The sequence below is a fragment of the Oryctolagus cuniculus genome, chromosome 5, assembly GCF_051225735.1.
Source record: "Oryctolagus cuniculus isolate XC-2025 breed Fujian yellow rabbit chromosome 5, ASM5122573v1, whole genome shotgun sequence".
NCBI classification, from domain to species: domain Eukaryota; kingdom Metazoa; phylum Chordata; class Mammalia; order Lagomorpha; family Leporidae; genus Oryctolagus; species Oryctolagus cuniculus.
In genome coordinates, this window is record NC_142871.1 from 39542623 (window position 1) to 39563856 (window position 21234).

At 38.7% G+C, this 21234-nt stretch overlaps 1 protein-coding gene across 4 annotated transcripts in view; it reads left to right on the forward strand.

The window, feature by feature from the left end:
- Window positions 1-21234, forward strand: part of ARHGAP18 (Rho GTPase activating protein 18) — a 189736-nt gene that overhangs the window by 129768 nt on the left and 38734 nt on the right. For all 4 annotated transcript variants that reach the window (XM_070073608.2, XM_002714727.6, XM_089332696.1 and 1 more), the window contains exons 4-7: window positions 787-850; window positions 6122-6294; window positions 16814-16979; window positions 19322-19413. In XM_070073608.2, coding sequence (XP_069929709.1) covers window positions 787-850; window positions 6122-6294; window positions 16814-16979; window positions 19322-19413 — 495 coding nt within the window. The remainder of the gene's footprint in view (window positions 1-786; window positions 851-6121; window positions 6295-16813; window positions 16980-19321; window positions 19414-21234) is intronic.

A 21234-nucleotide genomic window follows, 5' to 3' on the forward strand; every position in this document is an offset into this window, starting at 1 on the left:
TTTATTCCTTGCCTTTTTTTTAATATTTGAATAATTTCTACGACCAACATGTCAACGTACAATTGTATTTTAAAGCTGCATTATTGATATAAATCATACATGCTTGAATTCACCCAAAGTGTACAGTTCAAAGATTTTCAGGATGTTCACAAATTTGCCATCATTAACACAATTATAGCACATTTTCTTTGTGCACAAAACAAATCTCGTACCCATTAGTTGTTCCTCTCATTCCCTTCCCTATTCTAAGGCAATCTTTTTCTTTTTTTTTATAAGGCAATCTTTATGTCTCTGGTTTACCTGTTCTGGATATTTCATATTCACAGAATCATGAACTATGTGGCCACTTGTGACTGGTTCCTCTCACTTAGTGTCTTCAAGGTTCACCCATGTTGTAGCATGTATCACTACCTCATTTTATCTTTACTGTTGGATATACTCCATTGAATGGATGGAGACAACATTTTGTTTTTGTAGTAATCACATGATGGACATTTTCAGCTTTTTAACATGTTTGTCTCTTCTCCTTTATTGAATAGTGGTGTTTCTGGTGTGCGAGACACTATTGACATCTTCCATATTCCCCATAGCAGTTAGTATTATGTCTTTTAAGTTGTTGGTAATCAGATGTTTGTTGGATTCTAGCCATGGTGCAGTTCCCGCTGTGCATATTATAATTCTGAGTACATTTCTTGTACTCTTAGTGTTGGTAACGGAGATATTTACAATTCCACTTTCTCTGGTTGTGAGTTGGAGATGACTAAATGGCCCGTTTTCTATGTTTAGGTTCCAGATGGCACTGAGTTGCAGTCAGTCAGAACAAATGAAAACAAATACCGAGGAAAAGATGGTATGTTGGACCTGGACTCTCATGTTTTTTTTCCCTTTAATTAGACTAACAAACAGTTATAACCTTTTAAAACATCCGCCTTCCATTCTAGTAAGCAAATTCTACTAAAATACTAATATGAATTCCCAAGAGGGTAATTGCATAAGGCTAGCATATAGAGACTGATTTTTTTTAATGTGTATCCCTATCTGATCTGACATTTGCACAGGAGGACCTATCTTCCTGATGCTTACCAAGTGCTAGGCACTGTGCCCAAATATCTGCCTCATTTAATACACTCAAGGACTCTGTGTAGGAAGTGCTTTTGTTAATCCATTTTACAGAGAAGAAAACTGAGGATTAGAAACATAAAGGTACTTTTTCAAGGTCAGAGAGCTAGAAAGCAGGGCCAGCAAAGTGAAGGCTTGCTGTTAAACCACAAGTTTCTAAAAATCAATACATTTTTAAATTAGAAAGTTCAGAAAAACTTAAAATAACAAAGTTAAAATTATTTTGGGTAATTGATTAGAATTTCTCTCCTATTATTATTATTATAGAAATGAATTATAAATTCAGGACATGGATCAAAATAAATACCAAGGCTTACCTAGTACTTATCAGAAAGAAATTAGAACTCACTCGTTTACAAAGAGAAAAAATTCAAACACCATAGATTTAAGCTTAATAATTTAAGCTTAATTGTTACCTAAGATACTATCACAAAGCTGAGTTGTGCAGCATCGGGGTGTTCATGTCATTAATAGAGTGGCGTTTGGTTTGAAAGTAGTCAGTGAAGAGTAGAGGGTGAACTGTGGAGTAGTGGGAAGTGGTTCCAGCCTTCCCATGAAAATTGTGCATTAAACCAAGGTTATGTGCAGCATTTTGGAGTCTTGAAGCATCCAATGTCTTTGTTTATCCTTTCATGCTGTCCTCAAAACTCATCCCCTACCTTTAAAAAATACATGCACACGTTTCTTTCTTTCTTTTTTTTTTTTTTGTTAATGTGTACATACACATAGATATATACCAAGGATCTTCAGAAAGTCCATGGAAACTGAATGTTATGAAAGATCTATGCAAGAATTAAAAAAAAATAAACCAAAATAAAGTTACCCTTTAATTCCATTTTTCTACAAACTTTTTGAAGTACCCTCATATATTTATAGCTAGCAGGACTTGTAACAGCCTTGCTTTTTTGCTGTTCTGTGGAGGTTTCTTGGTTACATGTGTTGCAGCAGAATGAAATGACTGGGTGTTTCCTCAAGCCTATGTATCAGCAAACATTGAAGTGGCAAGCAAGCTGGCATAGCTGGCCCTGGCCTGCTAGAGAGCTAGGTCCTCGGCAGACACAGAACAGCCTTTTGTGCCAACATCAATATGCTTTGGGGCTTTGGGGAAGGAGTGACTGGCAGTTGTTTAATGGATACTGAGGAAAACATTGTCCGTTCTTGGTATTTTCCTCCCTTGCCAGAGATCATGATGTAGGCAATGCTAACAGCAGTTCTGGAAGACAAGTTCATTAGATGAGTACTTTCCGGCCTAACTTCCAGCAGCCAAGTGAAATGTGACACACTTGCTGCCTGATTTACATCTGCTTTTGCTGGAATGCTGTGAAGTGGGCACAGGGCCTCCAATCAGAAGAACAAGAGAATGTGTGTGGGCTGCATGCAAGGCACGGAGGAGGGGCTTCTGCACCTGTTCTGGGCAATGCCACACTGTCTCCCAGCCAGTGAATTGACATCCGAGTTCAGAATGAAGTGCATGCAAACACTGCCTGAGGGTCTAAAGTGGGGCTGTTTCTGCTTAAAACCTGAAGGCTTGGGCAACATAGTGTATTTTAGAGGTTTTCCCACATTTGGATTTCCAGACATGTTCAGTCAGTAGTACTTAACTCGGATTGAAAAACTTAGAAAGTTTTCATAATTCAAGGGTAATTGGGATTCAAATTAATTAATCCACCACAAAGTATCAATCTTAACTTTTTGTCAAATCATACAACTATGAAAGACCCAGTGATATATTCATTTCTCAGTAATGTGGGCGTTTGGTTCCTAAATCCCTTATGGATATCAAAATTCATTGATGCACAAGTCCTTTTTTATATAAAATGTTACAGTATTTTCACCCATCACGGTCCCATCCACCCATACAAGTGTGGCTTAAATTATGTCTAGATTACTTACAGTACCTAATACAATGCAAATGCTATGTAAATAGTTGTTACACTGCATTCTTTAGGGAATGATGACCAGGAAAAAAAAGTCTCATGTACAGTACAGTTATTTCTCAAATTTAAGTACCGTTTATTTAACCATAACATGAAATGCCTATCCCATTTTCAGAATAGTTTCCATATATGGTTGGCTGAATCCTTGAATGTGAACCATAGTATTAGAGGGCTGACTATACACTTAGAAATATTACAAATGCCAAAAGTTAGTTTGAATTTCCTAATGTTACATAGATTTTCTTATTTCTTTTTGATTTTCATATAGGAAAAAAAATCTTTTTTACATAAAGGTGTTTCAGGATACTTTGGACAACTTGAAAATCTTTAGGGAGATTTGTGAAGTATTTGTTACCTAGTGCTGTTACCCAAATTCAAAACCAAAAGATCACAGATTAAAGAAATTGTATTATTTACGCTTGAGGACATTAAGAGCCAAAAGTGTTAGCTCAGTGTTCTTTTCTCTTTGAGAATAATCAGTTCGACGTGTTATTGCCCAGTGATCTGTCCATCTCTTGTTGGATGGTCCCCTTGGCCTGGCCTCTGTTTTTCCTGGCAGCTGCCCTATCTTGAAGTACCATTTGAACTCAGTCTTTTATATAGTATACATTTTATTTCTGCCATGATTATGGAGAGGTTAATATGTTTTAAAGTGTTCTAGCTTAGTTGTGATTACTCAGTTCTGAATTTGGCTCCAGTCAATTGTTGGTTGAGGGGTCGGAGGTTGTTGACTGTAACTGACATGGAGCTGCTAAGAAAAGAGAGTAGTTTTGAAATTTTTGTCCATAAACACTCAGCTGCTGGAAAGGTAGCTTCTAATTTAAGAAAATGGCTAATTAGCTGTTTTTCTTTTAGAATTGTTTCCTAGGAAACCAATATACACATTACACTAAAGCAAAATAGTATAAACCAGTGGAAAAGCAAAAGTGTATTTTGACATCTGTGTTAATACTTTGACACACTAATCGTTAAACAGGATAGCTCTTCTCATTCTTTTAAATGTTGCCACAAGTTGAAAAACATGCATGTAACATAGATGGCAGCAGATAAATATTGTCAAGGAGTTTTCAATGTGTTCTTATATTTGGAACTGGCATAGGTAGATGCTTACTTTGGTAACTGTGAGATGCTGTTAGTTCCAGCTGTATAATTTGCGAGGCCAGTGCAAGCTGAAATGTAGGCTTTCTGTATTCAGGTTTTTATTCCAAAGCAGAGTGTTAAAGCAAGTGCAGGCCCCTTCTGAATTCTGCCATGTGTGACTGTGCGAGTCACATGTCTGTGAGTCCCTTCCTGCTTTGTAAATGGAAGGAATAAAATGAGATGTATATTCACTTGTCAATTTTACTTTGATCAAAACAGAATTCTTTGTTTTAAAATAAAGAATTGCAATCGCATTTTTCTCAAGAGTAGACTTTTAATAATACATGTATGACAGATTTACTGACATTTTTTAAATGTACCATCTATTACCTGGTTGTGTCAGTGTGTATGCATGTTAGTTTGCAAGCATGTAAATGAGGCATGAGTTTGTTTTGTAATTCAGAGCTTCATACCATGAATCAGTTGTCTACAATGAGAAAACGTTAGTAATCCTGGATATTGGTTATACGGCTTTTCTGATGTCAGTTGCATTAAACCCAAGATTCAACAAATAATCAAATTTAGAGCTATTTTTTTCCCCAAAGTTTAAAGCTGGTATCATTTTCTTCTACCTTTTTTTTTTCTTTCTTTCTTTTCCTTTTAAAAATTTTATTTGAAGAGCAGAGAAACAGAGATACCTTCTATCTGCTAATGCATTCCCTATAAATGCTTGCAACAGCCAGAACTAGGCCAGGTTAAAGTTAAGAGCCCAGAATTCCAACGAGATCTCCCTCATTGGTGGCAGGACCCCAAGTGTGTGAGTCATCATATCCTGCCTCCCAGGGTACACACCAGCAGGAACCTAGATTGGAAATGGTCGTCTGATAAGGGCTGTGGGTGTCACAAGCTTCAAATTAACTGCTACTGTAAACACCTGCCCCAAAGCTGGTGCTTTCATCAAAACATTTTTGAATGTTTATTTTTTTCTAGAGGATAAATAATAAAGAAACCCCATATGGGCACTGCTTCAAGTCCAAGTTGCTCCACTTATGATCCAGATCCCTACTTATATGCTTGAGAAAGCAGAGGGTGATGGCGCAAGTCCATGGGCCCCTGTACCGATGTGGGAGACCTGGAAGAAACTCCTGGCTCCTAATTCAGACTGGCCCAGCTCCAACAGTTATGGCATTTGGGGAGTGAACCAGTGGATGAAAGATTCTCTCTCTATAACTCTGCCTTTTGAATGAATGAATGAATGAATAAAAAGGGGCTGGTGTTGTGTAATAAGCTGATTTGTGTCTCATTGCTCCATTTCCATTACAGCTGAATTCCTGAAACTTACTTGACTAGTATTTATAGTTTGGGGCACTTTTATACTTTCTGATGGAATCAGGTAGAAAACCTTTTGGTTCCTGTACCAGGTACCTCTGTACGCGGATCGCATAATCATGCTTTGGCATGAACTCTTGTGTTGGAATTTTTATGACAGGTAGAGAACATTCCAGAAAGGAAATACAGGGTGTGGAAGAGGTTTAGTCTAGAAATTATTTCTTGGTGTTAGGAAATTAGATGGAATGTCCCTAGTTCTACGAGAGATTTACAACTGATCTTGCCTCTCTATTTTTGCTTTTAATTCTTCAGTGTAGATTAAAACAGCACTTGCATCTACTGAATTTTGTGAGGTTTTGCATTAGGAGTTTGATATCTTCCAGAAGTGCTTTGAATTGGACCCAGTCTAAGAATTGGGATCTCACAGAAAGATTTCACAGTTGAATGATAGATTTCTTGTCACCACCATCTCCCGGCCCTCTTCCCTTGCACCTTGGTAGGATTCTGTCCATGTATTTTTTGCTTTTGAATAATAATGGTTGCCTACAGAAAATACTACTCTCTACAAAAGTTTTCATGTAGTTAATGCATTCAAAGTAAAAAAAGAAATGAGAGGGATAACCAATGAACATGAATTTGATCTTTCTCCCCACTAGACCAGACATCTAACCTTGTGGGTGAGAAGGAGCTGATCGTCCCCAGGCCGGAAGACACACCTGCCTGTGAAACAGACATCAATCTGGAGGTATCCTTTGCTGAGCAAGCATTCAATCAGGAGAACTCCAAGGATAAGATCCAGAAGAGCAAAGGCGACGATACTTCATTACTTGTACGTAGTGTGTTGCATGGGTATCACTAACAGAAGAAACTAATTTTTATCGCCTTTTTTTTTTTTGAAAATTTAGAGCCTGTAGAAATGTTGAAAGGATAGTTAACAAGCACCATGTGGTTTTCACAGACAGATTTAACAGTTGTTAACACTTTATAACCTTGGCTTTCTCTTTTTCATCTATCTGTATGTATGCTGTACTATAATACACTCACTTTTTTTTTTTTTTAACTTATCAAGGGCATACAAAACAAAGCACAGTTACAGTAGTTAAGAAATGGAGTATTACCAGGTTCTAGTCCCGGTCGGGGCACCGGATTCTGTCCCAGTTGCCCCTCTTCCAGACCAGCTCTCTGCTGTGGCCAGGGAGTGCAGTGGAGGATGGCCCAAGTGCTTGGGCCCTGCACCCCATGGGAGACCAGGAGAAGTACCTGGCTCCTGCCATCGGATCAGCGCGGTGCGCCGGCCCCAGCGCGCTGGCCGCAGCGGCCATTGGAGGGTGAACCAACGGCAAAGGAAGACCTTTCTTTCTGTCTCTCTCTCTCTCACTGTCCACTCTGCCTGTCAAAAAAAATAAATAAATAAAAAAGTGATAATTCCATGTGCTTTGTAGTGTTAAAATTTCCAAAGGTGTCACATAATTATCTTTTTCAAACAAGGGGAACATGCTACATGGGTTTTTCATATCCTTTTGGTTTCCTTAAATCTAGGTTGGTCCTCTGGCTTTCCTTTTCTTTTATATATATATAAAATTACATTTTTAAAATAAAAATTTTTAGAGTGCAAGTGAGTGCTCCCCTTTGCTGGTTCCCTTCACAAATGCCTGTAGTGACCTTCAGCTTTTGCCAAACCTAGGAGCCAGGACTCAATTCCAGGTCTCCCAGGAGGGAGGCAGGAACCTGGTCAATTGCGTCATCAGCCACCACCACCTCACAGGGTCTGTATTAGGAAAAAGCTGGAGTTAGGAGTGGCAGCATGTATTGAAAACAGGTTCTCTGATGCTGTGTGCAGTGTCTTAACCACAAGGTCAGAGTCCAAAGCGGTTTGCTGATTTTGTCTGATTGTTTCCTTATGACTGGGTTCAAGTTAAATATTTTTGGGCTGAATTGCTGCATAAATGATGATTATGTTTTTAATTGTGTCATTGGAAGAAGTTCACGGGGGCTCAGGTGGTCCCTTTTCTGGTGATGGAAGTTTGATCACCCACTTGGCTAAGATGTTCACCAGAACTCCCTTCTAAAGATCCATCTTCTAAGTGTAGTTAATCATAATTTGTGGTCCTTGGGATGGGTGAATATAAACCCATTACCCAATATTTTTGCTTTCTATTTTTTAAATCTTACCTGAGTCATTAAATTGATCTTTGAGAAATGGTGATTTTTTCCATTCTATTATTGCTGCTATGTTTATTGGTTGGCTGTCTTCTGTAACAATTGCTTTTCCTCCCTTTTCTGTTTTTTGTTTCATCTCTACAGACTGATGGCTTCCTTTTTTATTCTGTGTTTATAAATCATTATCGCTTTTCTTTGATGTTAGGGTTTATACACATTTGGTCATCAGTCTCCCCATCAAGGGTTGGTTCCTGGGCCATTTATCCATGACCTCATCAGTCTGTTACTTCTTTGCTTTCTAGCACAAGATGTTCCAGGCTCCCCTGCTGATTTTCTGCTCTCAGAATTGAAAGCATCCATGTCTTCAGGAACTGCTGGTTCCTTGGAAGTAACAAATTATATTTAGAATCTAAGCTCTGTATTCTGAGTGTTCTCTTTGCTACTGAAAGTCTTACACTTTTTAAAAGAACTTTTATTTTAAAGAATTCCATGCATCTAAGGAATAATAGAATGAGCCCCCAAATACTTAGCACATCCACACTGATCATTAACCCATGGCCGGTCCTAACCTGTCTATATCCCCATTCAGTTTGCTACTCTGTGTTATTTTGAAACACATCTCTGAATTATATATTATCATCCATAAATATTTATATTGGGAAAAGATAACAGGAGGCTTTGAAACATATGTCTATGCTGCCATGCTTGTACCTTAAGAAATGCTACCAGTTTTTCATGTCAAATATCCAGTGTTCAACTTTCCAATTGTAGGAGAGATTTCATGAGTTTTTTTTTTTTTAACACAGTTTGAGTCAGGATCCAATTAAGATCCACATATAAGAATTTATTGATGTGTCTTTTAGATTGTTTTCATTGCTCTCCAACCCCCCCACCCCCCCACTTCTTTCTTCCTCCCCACCTGCTACTATTGCTCTACCTTCTTCCTTTGTCTCGCTGTGGTGTGTTGGGAACTTCTGTTTCCTATAAACTGGTTGACTCTACATGTAGCAGATTCTGGTTCTGTTTTTTGTAAAAAAGTACTTCAGAGACCAGTCTGTGACCGTGTGTTCCCTATCGGGAGACACATCAAGTACCTGATTGCTTCCCTTTTTTTGTTGAAATTAGCAGTTGCTGCTCATCAGTACCTGGATCCATTAATTTATTAATAGCTAAAGAATTGCAGTGTTCAAACATAGTCTTCTCTTTTTTCATTTAGTAATTTATATATGTCTTTAAGAAAAGCTTTCTCAGAATGCTTACTTTTCTCCATTTATACTAGTTTTAAATATATTTTAGTTTCTAGCATTTTTATCAATAACAAATTAATGTTTGTGTACACTTGGTAAAAATGGCTTCTTTTTATTTTTAAGTTTATTTGTTATACAAGTTTCTTGTATTTCATATACAGATTTAGGAACATGGTGGTACTTCCCCCCAACACTCCAACTCTTCCTCCTCCTCCCTCTCAGGTTCCCACTCTTAATTTTTACAAAGTCTATTTTCAGTTTACTTAATGATCATGTAGTTAACCCTACACTAAGTAAAAGAGTTCAACAGATAGTATGAAGAAAAAAAAAAAAAACACCACTGTTCTTCAACAGAAGAGACCAGGGCTGTAATCATGAATTCTCAAAAAATAGCTTCTGAACACATGGATTTATACATATTTAACGTAACCTTAGCCAAAATTTCCCACATTTGCCTGATATATTTTCTGCTCCAGATCTAAAATTGTCTATTTCTGCAAGAAAGTAGAAAAATACTTTTGTGTTGCTGGGATACTAACAGTGTTCATTTCTGAGTTGGTCATTAATTTCATACCTGTTCTGGGGACAGAAGTACATCTATTTCTTTTTTTTCTTTTCATGGTTAGAACTGTGACTCTTAGGAAATCTGGATGGGTACACTTAAGATATCACAAAATTATTTGTTTGACTTATCCTCCATTAATGCACAATTCTCTCAGAATAACAATGCTAACACCATCATCAACAATATGATTACTTGTATTAGCAAGTGGTTTAAACTTGTTTTGTTTCATGTCCTTGGTGGAATATCCTTACAGAGATTTTGTACAGTAAAAATTACCATGCTTCAGGTGGATTATTCTCTGTATGATTAAACTACCAACTACATACATGGTTGAGTTCATTTCCCTCATTTTATTTTCATTTTTCAGCAATTGCTTTTCTTGACATTTGTAAGTTTCCAAAATATTTATATGATCCAAAAGTCAAATATAACAGTAGGATATATTTAAAGTTTAGTTTTATCCTATAAAATCCATATGGTTCATCCTCTGGGTAGCCTCCATATACACCTTTTTCCCCCATGTTAATTTTCTTTGTTTTTTGAGTTAGCAGTGTACTCTGGATATCATCCTATAAACATATTTCTCACTCCTTTTTATTTTTTTAATGTTTATTTTCATCTTACTTGAAAAGCAGAGCAGAGGGAGAAATTGCAAGAGAGACCTTCTATCCTCTTGTTCACTTTCCAAATGCCCACAACAGCCAGGGCTGGGTCTCCCAGGTACAGTCAGAAGCCCAAGCACTTGAGTCGTCCTTTGCTGTCTCCCAGGATGCATTAGCAGGAATGCTGCATGGGAAGTGCACAGTGGCCTGGAAACTAGCATTCTGATATCAGATGTGGGTGCTCCAAGTGAAGATTTAATTCACTGCACCACACAACACCAAGCCCCAAGCCTCTCATTCCTTTTTTAGATAACTGTATTGTGTGGTGAGGCTGTGTCATGATTTATTTAATCATTCCCCCAGTGATGGGCATTTGGGTTGTTTCCAGGCTTTTTCATATATTTTTTAAGGATCTGTTTTTATACCTAGTGGAGGAAGTGAAAAGTCTGCAAAACTTGGCCCGCGATGATGATCCACATTCCCAGACTGTCCATATATATATACATATATATATGATTTATTATTTGAAAGGCAGAGTTAGAGAGAGGTGGGTTGCAATGGCTGGAGATGGGCAGGACTAAAGCCAGGAGTTTCTTCTGGGACTTTGACATGTGTGTCAGGGCCTAAGCAGTTAGGCCATCTTCCACTGCTTTTCCCAGGCACATTAATTAGCTGGGAGCTGGATGAGAAGTGGAGTAAGGGCCTGTGCTGTGATGTACTGAGTTAAGCTGATATGGGTGTTGGTGTGCATCCTGTGTGCCCCACTTCTGATCCAGGTTCCTACTAATGCACCTGGTAAAGCAGTGGAAGATGGCCCAAGTTTCTGTGTTGCTACACCCATGTAGAAGACCCGGATGAAGCGCCTCGCTCCTGGCTCCTGGCTTTGGCCTGGCCCAGCCCTTCCAAAATGCGTCCATCTGGGAAGTGAACCAGATAATGGAAGATTCTTTCTCTCTGTGTCTCTCCCTCTTTCTGTCTCTAATTCTGCCTTTCAAATACATAAAATAAATGTTAAAAAAAAAAAAAAAAAAGGTGGAGTAGCCAGGACAGGAACTGTTGCCCATATGGGAAGCTGGTGTTGCAGGTGGCCACTTAACCCACTGGGCCACAATGCCAGCCCCTCCTGGACAGTCCTTAAGAAAACTGTTTTCAAAGTGACATCTTCATCTCTGTAGATGGCAAGTTTTCAATGGACATAGGCAATGGAATCTAAACAAAATGCAAACTTGCTTGATTTTTAAGTTTGTAATTTAAACAATGGGATAAAATACATTTAATCGTCACTTCAGATGTTTCAAAAGAGCCCTTCCTCTCCTGTTTCGTTCTGTTTAACAAGCTGATTTGGGCAGATCCGCCTTTCTGATGAAGTTCATGCCATGCCCCTGCTCAAAATGAACTCTTCATTTCTGTCCCTGTGTTCTGTATTTGCCAAGGAAACCTCAACAAATCCTTCAGAAGGTAACTCAATAGCTAAGTCTTTCCTGATGGCAAACTTAAATTATATAAAATGCATGCACTCACCTTTTTAAAATTATCAGGTAGATGTTTTCCCTAATCATCCCATGTATTTGTGTGTGCATATCTACATCTGTCATCTCTACAACCATTTATTAAAATCCCATGTGTTCTAGAAAACACGGACATGTTGTCAACATTCCGCAAGTCCTCAGTGTGGTTGACTGTGAATATTTATGTGCGCCACTCTGAGTCAGGTGTCTCAGCAGATAAAAACCTGAAGTTGCATTTTTTTGCTTTCCTGCTTCTGTAAATAAACAGAGCCCTGTGTCATACGTTGACTCTCTTAACTTCCCTTTTTGTAAGCACTGATCAGTATTTGTTAATTCTTTATGATCTCTTAGAGTCGATTCAAATTTCTCTTCTTAAGTTTAGAGTTTAGGGGCCGGCACTGTGGCATAGCGGGAAAGGCCACCGCCTGCGGCACCAGCATCCCCTATGGGCGCGATTCCAGTCCCAGCTGCTCCACTTTCCTGCTAATGGTTGGGGAGAGCAGCAGAGAATGACTCAAGTGCTTAGGTCCCTGCCACCCACGGGGGAGACCCAAACGAACCTCCTGACTCCTGGCTTCTGCCCGGCCCAGCTCTGGCCATTACAGCCATTTGGGGAATGAACCAGCAGATGGAAGATCTCTGTCTGTCTCTCTCACCCTCTTCCTTTCCTTCTCTGTAACTCTGACTTTCAAATAGATAAATAAATCTTCAAAAAAAAATTGGAGATTGAATTTTATCACCTTTACTATATTTTAGTTTGAGAATTTAACAGCCTACATATTATGTGTACATATCTCAGAAATTTTGCTTTGTAATTTACTTATCAAATGATCTCTAAATAATTTGAGGTTAAATTATTGTCCTTATTTTTTGTATAAATGAGAGGACATGGCACGCCAGGACGTGTCTTCAGTGATTGAGCTTTTGAAGCTTTTCTATTGCTTTCCAAATTGGAGCTGGAGTGATTTGATCAGCAAAGCGGAGTTGATGATTGCTGATAAGGTGCCTCAGGGGCCTGGGGTAGCTCAACTGGCAAAATAGAGTCGCAGTCAGGGAGTGCTACCAAGTAATGTAGCACAGGGCAACCAATGACCTTACAGTTTTTTGAAAAATTTTATTTCATTCTTTCCTTTAAACTCATTTTTTCAAAGCATGAAGAATATTTCTCTTGTGAAATTCTACTGCCTTCTCTTAGCCAAAGAACCGAACCATCCAGTCGATTAACTAAACAAAAACGACAGGAAACTTCATAAATATTTAAAGCTGCTGCTATGAATTAAACATTGGGGTAAAGAACTAACTCCTTCATTAAGCACAATGTTGGAATAAATAAATAAATAAGCTCATGACATATACTGCTAGGTAAATCAAATGTTTGAACTAATAGTATTTCAGGTTTCTCTAAACATTTACCTTGGGAAGTGCTTTAAATAATTGTGTTACATGTGTTGGCTTATTAGACCAAAAGCAACTGATGCTGATGAAACATGTAGGATTTCTTTTTTAAAAAAATATGTAAGTGGTTGGTATATATGGTTGGTTCAGCCCTTCAGAAAGCGAAGCCTTTAGCAAAAATGTAGGGCAAAGCATGAGAAACATGTGACTAGTTTTGTGTGATTTTAAAATTGAGCATTGGGGCAGAAGTTTGGCGATGTGGTGAAGATCACACTTGGGACCCTTGCGCTCCCTGTCGGAGTGCCCGGGTTTTGATCCAGGCTCTTCTGTCCACTGCAGCTTCCTGTGTGTACTCTGGGAAGCAGCAGATGATGGTTCAAATCCCGCCTCCCATGAAAGGGACTCGGATTGAGTTCTAGGGTCCTGGCTTCCTCCTGGGCTCAGCCCTGGCTGTTGTAGGTTTTGGGAGAGTGAACTTGTAGATTGGAGAGCTCTCTCCGAAAAAGAGTATTTTTAAAAAGAATCAGTTGCAGGCTGGTGGTATGGCATAGCGGGAAAAGCCGCCGCCTGTGTCACTGGCATCCCATATGGACGCCAGTTTGTGTCCTGGCTGCTCCACTTCCAATCCGGCTCCCTGCTAATGTGCCTCGGAAAGCAGCAGAAGTTGGCCCAAATGTTTGGGCCTCTGCCACCCATGTGGGAGACCCAGAAGAAGCTCCTGGCTTCAGCCTCGCCCAACGCTGGCAGTTGCAGCCAGCTGGGGAGGAAACCAGCAGGTGGAAGATCTCTCTCTGTCTCTCCCTTTCTCTAACTCTGTCTTTCACATAAATCAATCTTTAAAAAAAGAAGAAAACGAGTCAGTTAATCTCAGTACAAATCTCAGAAAATCACGGGAATGTTAAGCCGGGAGCCCCGCAATGAGGATTGAGGGTGAGGCTCTGCTTTTCTCCCTGTAGGCTGTGTGTCTGCCTCGTCAGTGGACCGTGACGGAGCATCTGAAGTGTGCCAGGCTTATGATCCGGCAAGGCTACAGAGGTCATTAAGATGTGGCTCCTTTCCTTGCAGAGCTAAATCACCACCCACAGACCTAGATTTCTCTCTGCCTCCTGTGGTGGATGGGGCCAACAGAGTACAGAGTAGTAACCCTGTTTAGAACTTAGGAGATCTGAGTTTGTTTCTCTGTGATGCCACTGGCTATGTGCCCCCTTCAAACCCTCTACTGAGCTTCAGTTTCCCCACTTAGAAATGCCCTGCTAATTCTTCCCCTGTTGGGCATTTTGCAAAATAACGTGAATACAGAATAGTGTGAAGCCATTTCTCAAATATGAGTATCATCCTGATGATTATTTTTCTGACCTTGCCATAAAATTTAGGAGAAAAAGATAACCATGGAGTGTTGAAATTATTTTCAAAGCTATGTGAAAAAATATAGTAATAATGTTGGACCTTTTCTGAGTATATCCAGTGTGCCACTTGAGCCTCTGTACAATCTTATTAGGTAGGTTCAGTTGTCATTCCCACTTTACAGACAAAGAAGCTGAGGCACACAGGGTGTTTTTAGTCACCAAAGGTGACATAGCAAGTAAGTGATGGAGACGAGATTTGCTACCTGCAGTCTGGCTGCACATTCACAAATAACCTGTGCACACTGCTCCCTGAAAGCCACGCACACCATTGCTGGAGATCCACTCAGATCCCATCTTCAGTGATGTCTGTTACTGTTTTATTTAATGTTCTCTAAGGGAAAAAAATGTATCGCACAAAGTTAAGAAAGACATCCTTTTTTGTCTCTGAGTAGACTTGAAGGCTTTCCCTTGGAGTTGAATTTGCTTGAAAGGAATTAGCTGCTCAATTACCACAAGCTGTAGGGTTTAGGAATTGCTCTAGGGGATCAGCTCTCAAAGATTTTGGCCTCACAACCCTTATGCACTTTTAAAAAGTAGTGAGGATGTCAAAAAGCTATTGTTGTATGGGCTATATCTGTAGATATGCACCATATCAGAAACTAAAATTCAGAAACTGAAGAACTATTAATTTATTGCGAGTAACTATGTTATAATTAACATAAAAGATACCTTTTTGAACATGGAAAATAGTCATATTTTCTAAAACAAAATAAGTATACCATGGTTTTAAATTTACCAACTGTGTAAAGTCTAGCTTTAGTAGAAGTCAGCTACATTATTATATAAACTTCTGCATTCAGTCTATTTCAGCAATCGTTGTTTACTTCCAGAAAATTCCAAAACATGTGCATGAGAAAAGGAAAATGGAGGAGGCAAAGTACTGGTTTATTACTAATTTTTAAAAATAGTTCTGACCTCTGACTTCTTAAAAGAGTATTGGAGACCCTGGATGGTTCCTAGACTTGCTTTAAGACATATGTGTGTCTCTTGAACTACTGTTTTGGTAATGATCCCATGCAAAAATCAACAAGGCAAACAGAATAAATGGGATTCTGTTGAATATCCTTGGCAATTAAATTAGGAAATCAAGGGTAAACCCAAAAGATATAATCTTGATGACAAGGTTTTTTTTATCAAACTACTACAGAATGAGCATTATTTTGGTAGTTAAATACAGTGGGACTGAAATTTGCATTAAATATTCTAGAGAAATTTGTATTTTTACCTCTTGTGTTTTCCGGTGTTTATCGTGAATAGAAGTTGACTGGGTTGTAGATGGTATTCAAATAAGACGCAAAAAATCCAATGTACTATTTACTGACCTGATCATGTGTAGTGTCTCCATGTTTCAACGTATTAACCAGGAAGTAACAGCAACCACATCAGAGTACCTGGGGGGAAAGCTAGGTATTTCTGTCTCAAAACAGCCCTCTGAAAAGGTACCCTCTACCTTCCTCACTACCCTTCGTTCCTCCCTAGCCTCTCTGCCCATTTTACCAAAAGAAAGGTTCAGCAATCGCTGGGAGTCATAGAGCTAATAAATAGCTAGATGACTGGGATTTTTTTTCTTTCTTTTTTTTTTTTAAAGATCTATTTTATTTACTTGAAAGGCGAAGTTATACAGAGGTAGAGGGGGAGAAGGAGGGAGGGAGAGAGAGGGTCTTCCATCCACTGATTCACTCCCCTAACGGCCAGAGCTGTGCTGATCTGAAGTCAGGAGCCAGGAGCATCTTCTGGGTCTTCCACACAGGTGCAGGGGCCCAAGCACTTGGGCCATCTTGCACTGGTTTCCCAGGCCATAGCAGAGATTTGGATGAGAAGTGGAGCAGCTGGGACTCGAACTGGCACCCACATGGAATGCCGGTGCTGCAGGCAGAGGCTTAGCCCACTATGCCACAGTACCAGCCCCAACTGTGGGATTTCAAACCCAGTATCCCCACTGTCCCTGTTCCTCCATGCGCCACAGCCTCTCTGTACCAGTCTGAGTTGGTACATAATGTATGTAAAGGGTACCTGGTACATCCTAAGCACATACGCGTGGTCCCTTTTCCTTTTTCCCTTCCTTCTTTTTATCTTTGTATCGTGTCATGTTCCTCCTCCCTTTCCACTTCTTCTCCTCCCTCATGGTATGTGCCTGACTTCCCAACTTCTTTGATTCTTGAAGGCCCCTTAACTAGCAGTCATTTTTTGCATTGCGCTCACTGTCTCTTTGTCCTCTCAACCAGGGCCTCAGTGCTCCTGGTGCCTGGTCTGGTTCCATTCTTTGTCAGACTTGCCTCTGGACCTCCCCACAGCTTCAGAGATCATTGTCATGATAGGATCGCTCTTCATTCCGACTGTAGAAATTCTACCATGAATTGTCATTTATACTGTGTGTAATTTCTTTGTAATGTTACAAATTTTCTTCTTGCATAACAAATGGATTTAGATGCTATACACTTCTACATGACTGGTATTTATTTTAGAATTACAGATTGCCAAAAGATAAAACAGGGACCACAAGGATTGGTGACCTTGCACCCCAGGATATGAAGAAAGTTTGCCATTTAGCGCTAATTGAGCTGACTGCCCTCTATGATGTATTGGGTATTGAATTGAAGCAACAAAAAGCTGTGAAGATGAAAACAAAAGGTAATCTTGAAATGAAAAACATATTTGCTTCTAAAATAGTAAGAGCAGATTTGATTTCCTAGTGGTATTCTTGGAGGGCAGGGGAACACCTAGAAAATAATATGATATTTGAACATACCTGAAGTTTAGATTCTGAAACATTGTCCTAAAAAATTTATAACTTGATAAAAATATACAGTGTCCTAGAATATAAAAAATGACAACCAAGTATAATTCATATAAAAAGGAAATTCAGAATCGAGAATCTTAACTCTTATGCTCTCTCCTTTGAAAACTATCCACAGTCATGCCTCAGTGCCATTGAGGAATTTGTTCCAGAACATTCCCTCTCCCACAACCCTCACAGATACCAAAATCCATACATTGTTAATTGCATTATACGAGATGTGAGGAATAAGCAAATAACATAAGCACCTGTATGCTTTGAGTTATATCTAAATATTTATAATTCCTAATATAAATACTATGTGGGTAGTTGTTATACTGTATTGTTTAGGGAACAACAGGAAAAAAAGTATGTTCTGTACAGATTCAATTTTCTCCCCATTTTCCATCTGTGGTTGGTTGAATCTGCAAATGATGCAACCCATGGATACTGAGGGATGACTGTATCTTAAAAGATGTATTTCATATACACATTTATTTCTAAAATCAGCTCTTGAACAAATGGCTCTAGGATGGTTGATCCTGAATGATGGCTTTTGCTTATTCATTAGGTAAGAAATGTGTAGGATAGTTACCAGTCTGTGCCTTTTTTCATTTACATTATGTTTTGAACTATTATATAAAAACATCCTTTCCTCTAGAAACTAATGTCATTGTGACACATAATGCCACTAGATTATATTCATCATGATTACATGTAATATTTCTTTTGTAAGTAACTTGCTTTACATCAACAGAATTTGTCTTTTATAACGTGATAAAGAGCAGACACCTCTTCATTTTTTTTTTTTTTCCTTTAAGATTTTATTGGTTTGGAAACCCAGATAGTTCTCTACTGACAGAGATTTGCTGTTTCTGAATCTCTGCACTCTTGGTTCATCTTAAAGGTAACTCCTAAAGAGACACCAAGGGTGAGGATTATTGAGTTGCTATGGTAACATTAGCAAAGACAAGTTTTCACCTGATGCTAAGTCTGAGAGACAATTTCTCTGTAGGACTGAAGTGTGCCTTCGCTTCATGGCATCTTGTCATGCTGGACCTCATCCTATGCTCAGCTCCTTTGAGTATTTTACTATAAAACCTCATGGGTGAATTTCCGATTTTAATTGTCCTTCGGATTTTCCATAAGTATATTACAGGGAATGAAGAATTCAGGTACCTGTTTAGAAGCTTATCACAAAGCTTTCATAGACATACCGTAGATAAGTGATTTAAATAGCTGTGACTTAGTGCCCGAGATTTTTTAAGTGGCTTAGAACATTTTATTTTTAAATTGCATTCTAGCAGAGAAATATTAGGTTGTTCTTATTAAGTTGATCACTGTTAGTGGGATAGAATCTATTTTTGTTTTTTAAATGTATGTCTCATCCAAGATATTTCTCTTAAACACTTAGCATTTCTGGGGAATACATCTTCTTTGAATCCTCAGACTTCAAAGTTATTTACCAGGGTGCTGACAGTCTTGAATGACAATTCAATTCAGTGTCATTGTCCAATGTCCCTCATCGTACACAGGGTAATCCCTTTTCTGTGTTTTATTTCCTCAGATGATTGTGTCATAAAAGAAACACTCATCACTTTTGTGCTAATTATCTGTTTAGTGTGAGGGATGGGGTAGAGGTGCTGGGTGGAAGCTACACTCATGCCAGACACAAGTCACAGGGTTATAATTTAGAAAAATTATAAATATTACCTGTCATCTCTTCTGGAGCTATTCTCAAATGTATGAACCTAGAAACTTTTTAACACAATTTATCTACTGTATTTTCCAGAAAGAAACATTTGTAGAACAATATACTGTTGACTAATTTCTCAAAAAGCCAATATTTTTTTTTCTGTATTGTAGGATGTTGCATGTGAATTTGATATGGAATAGATAAATGATATTGCTTTTTGGTCAAAAACTTTACATTAGAAAATTATTTGCATATTTTGTACATTCTCATAGCACTCTGTTTCTATTATGAAGCAGGTAGCATTTTTCTAGTTTTCTTCTCCTGCTAGACTGCTCTAAGGCAGAGCCAGAATTTTTCCATTGGCCTGTGTGTATCTAATGGTTAGTTGGTGTCATCCACCTAGAAGACACTCACTAGACAGTTGTCTGACAACTTATGTTTAACATTTTTGTATTAATATTTTATAGATTGATTAAAATGAATTCTGTTTTCTTGTTTCAGATTCTGGTCTTTTTGGTGTTCCATTGACAGTATTGTTAGAACAGGATCAGAGGAAAGTTCCAGGAACTCGAGTACCCTTGATCTTTCAAAAAGTAAGTCAGCCTGAACTGGTCAGTGTAGGGAGAGTACACTTGAGCTAATAGTGGTTTTTGCAATCATATAATTATAATATAGTTTTCCAATTGCTATGCTCTTGTGTTTTGTACTGTGATTTTCTATTCATGAAGCACATTTATTTCAAATGCTCATGATTTTTATTTCATGGTGATGCTTTCTGTGTTATTACTCTAACTGTGATTACCTGGAATCATTTTCCTGTCTTATATTAGCTGGCTTTGTATAATTGCGATTTCAATTCTATAATACACAGGGAGTGGGAACTGCTTATAAATTTCTAGGGAATTGAATCTTCATGAATATTTCATGCCTGTATGTATTTCCCAGGCTTTCCTATTTACAGTGAGGATGTCCAATTTAATTTACCAGTGCCTACTTCCAAAGTAGGCAAAGAAACTGTAAAGTAGAATTAGAAGATGACTGCTAAACTATCAAGTCACTTGTGTAGTCAACACTCAATTATTCATAAGGGGATTATCTGTAGCAATAAAAAAAATTTCAGCCCAACCTCTGAGCCATCGTCATTCAGAAACACAGATTACATTTGGAAAAAGTTAGGGAGGGCATAGTGAGGAAGGCAGGTCACGTCACTTATGGACCACCCAAGCTGTAGATTCGTTGCAATCTCCCATGCATATCACAATTTCTGAAATTTCTGGAGATAGTGAAGATTGCTTTGTCATTGATTGACTCAGCAAGCACATCTAATACTAAGGCTTGATGTGCTTTGCACCAATTCTTCGTCTGTTCCAAACCAGTCATTAGCCTGTCTTACCTGCTAAGCTTTGGGGCCTCTCTTCCTCATGTTCACCATTTTATCCCAACCCTGTATCTCCCGATGTCTCCGGAATAACTTTGCTCTACACAGTTTATCCTGGTCGTTAGCCTCTGCCCGCCACTGTCTGTAAAACTTTGGTAGTTGTACTTGTGACTAACTGAAAGAGACTAAGAATTTGAGGCTGCATGTTCAAATTCTTCTAATTTCAATAAAATGTCTGAGTTGCTATAACACAGAGAGCTATAACAGAGCAGGGATCTCAGGGCACTCTCCCAAGGTATATTAGACTAGGTTCTCCCAAGAAACAGAAGCAAGAGTTCATATGAGTGTGGAGATGGAGAGATGGAGAAATTTATTTTACAGAATTGGCTCATGCTTTTGAGGGGCCTGGCAAGTCTGAAATATGGAGACCACACTGGCTGGCTAGAAACTCAGATGAGATAACGCTACAGCCTTGAGGTAGGATTGCGTCTTTGCTTTGAGGCCTTCAACTGACTGGATGAAGCTTATCACAATAAGCAGGATGATCTGTTTTGCTCAAGTCTGTAACAACTAGACTGGACATTACAACAACAACAATGGCTGGGAGCTGTAACCTAGCTATGCTGATGCACACAACTCACCATCACACCAGGGAAGTTCGGTGAGCTACAGTTCCCATGAAGGTTCCATGATTCCTTTAACCTGGAACAGGATTCCAGCTGATCCCTTAAGAACAATCTCCCTTTTCACTTTTTTCTTGAATTATTATTGAGTCGGTTATTTTCAATATTTGGTCACTTTCAACATCCTGGAAACTCTGGCAGCCTACCAGTTGGAAGTATTGGATAACATCCCTAAAGAGGTTTTAATTCACATAGAACATAAAGGAGAACATAAAGGAGAATATGAAAGAATGTACTTGTACATAATGGTCATCTGTTTTCATCCTTTCTGATTATATGCAATATATCACATCAATCTATCATGCAAAAATGCTTTTTTGATTTATTAGCTGACAATTCAATTAGATCTTCCC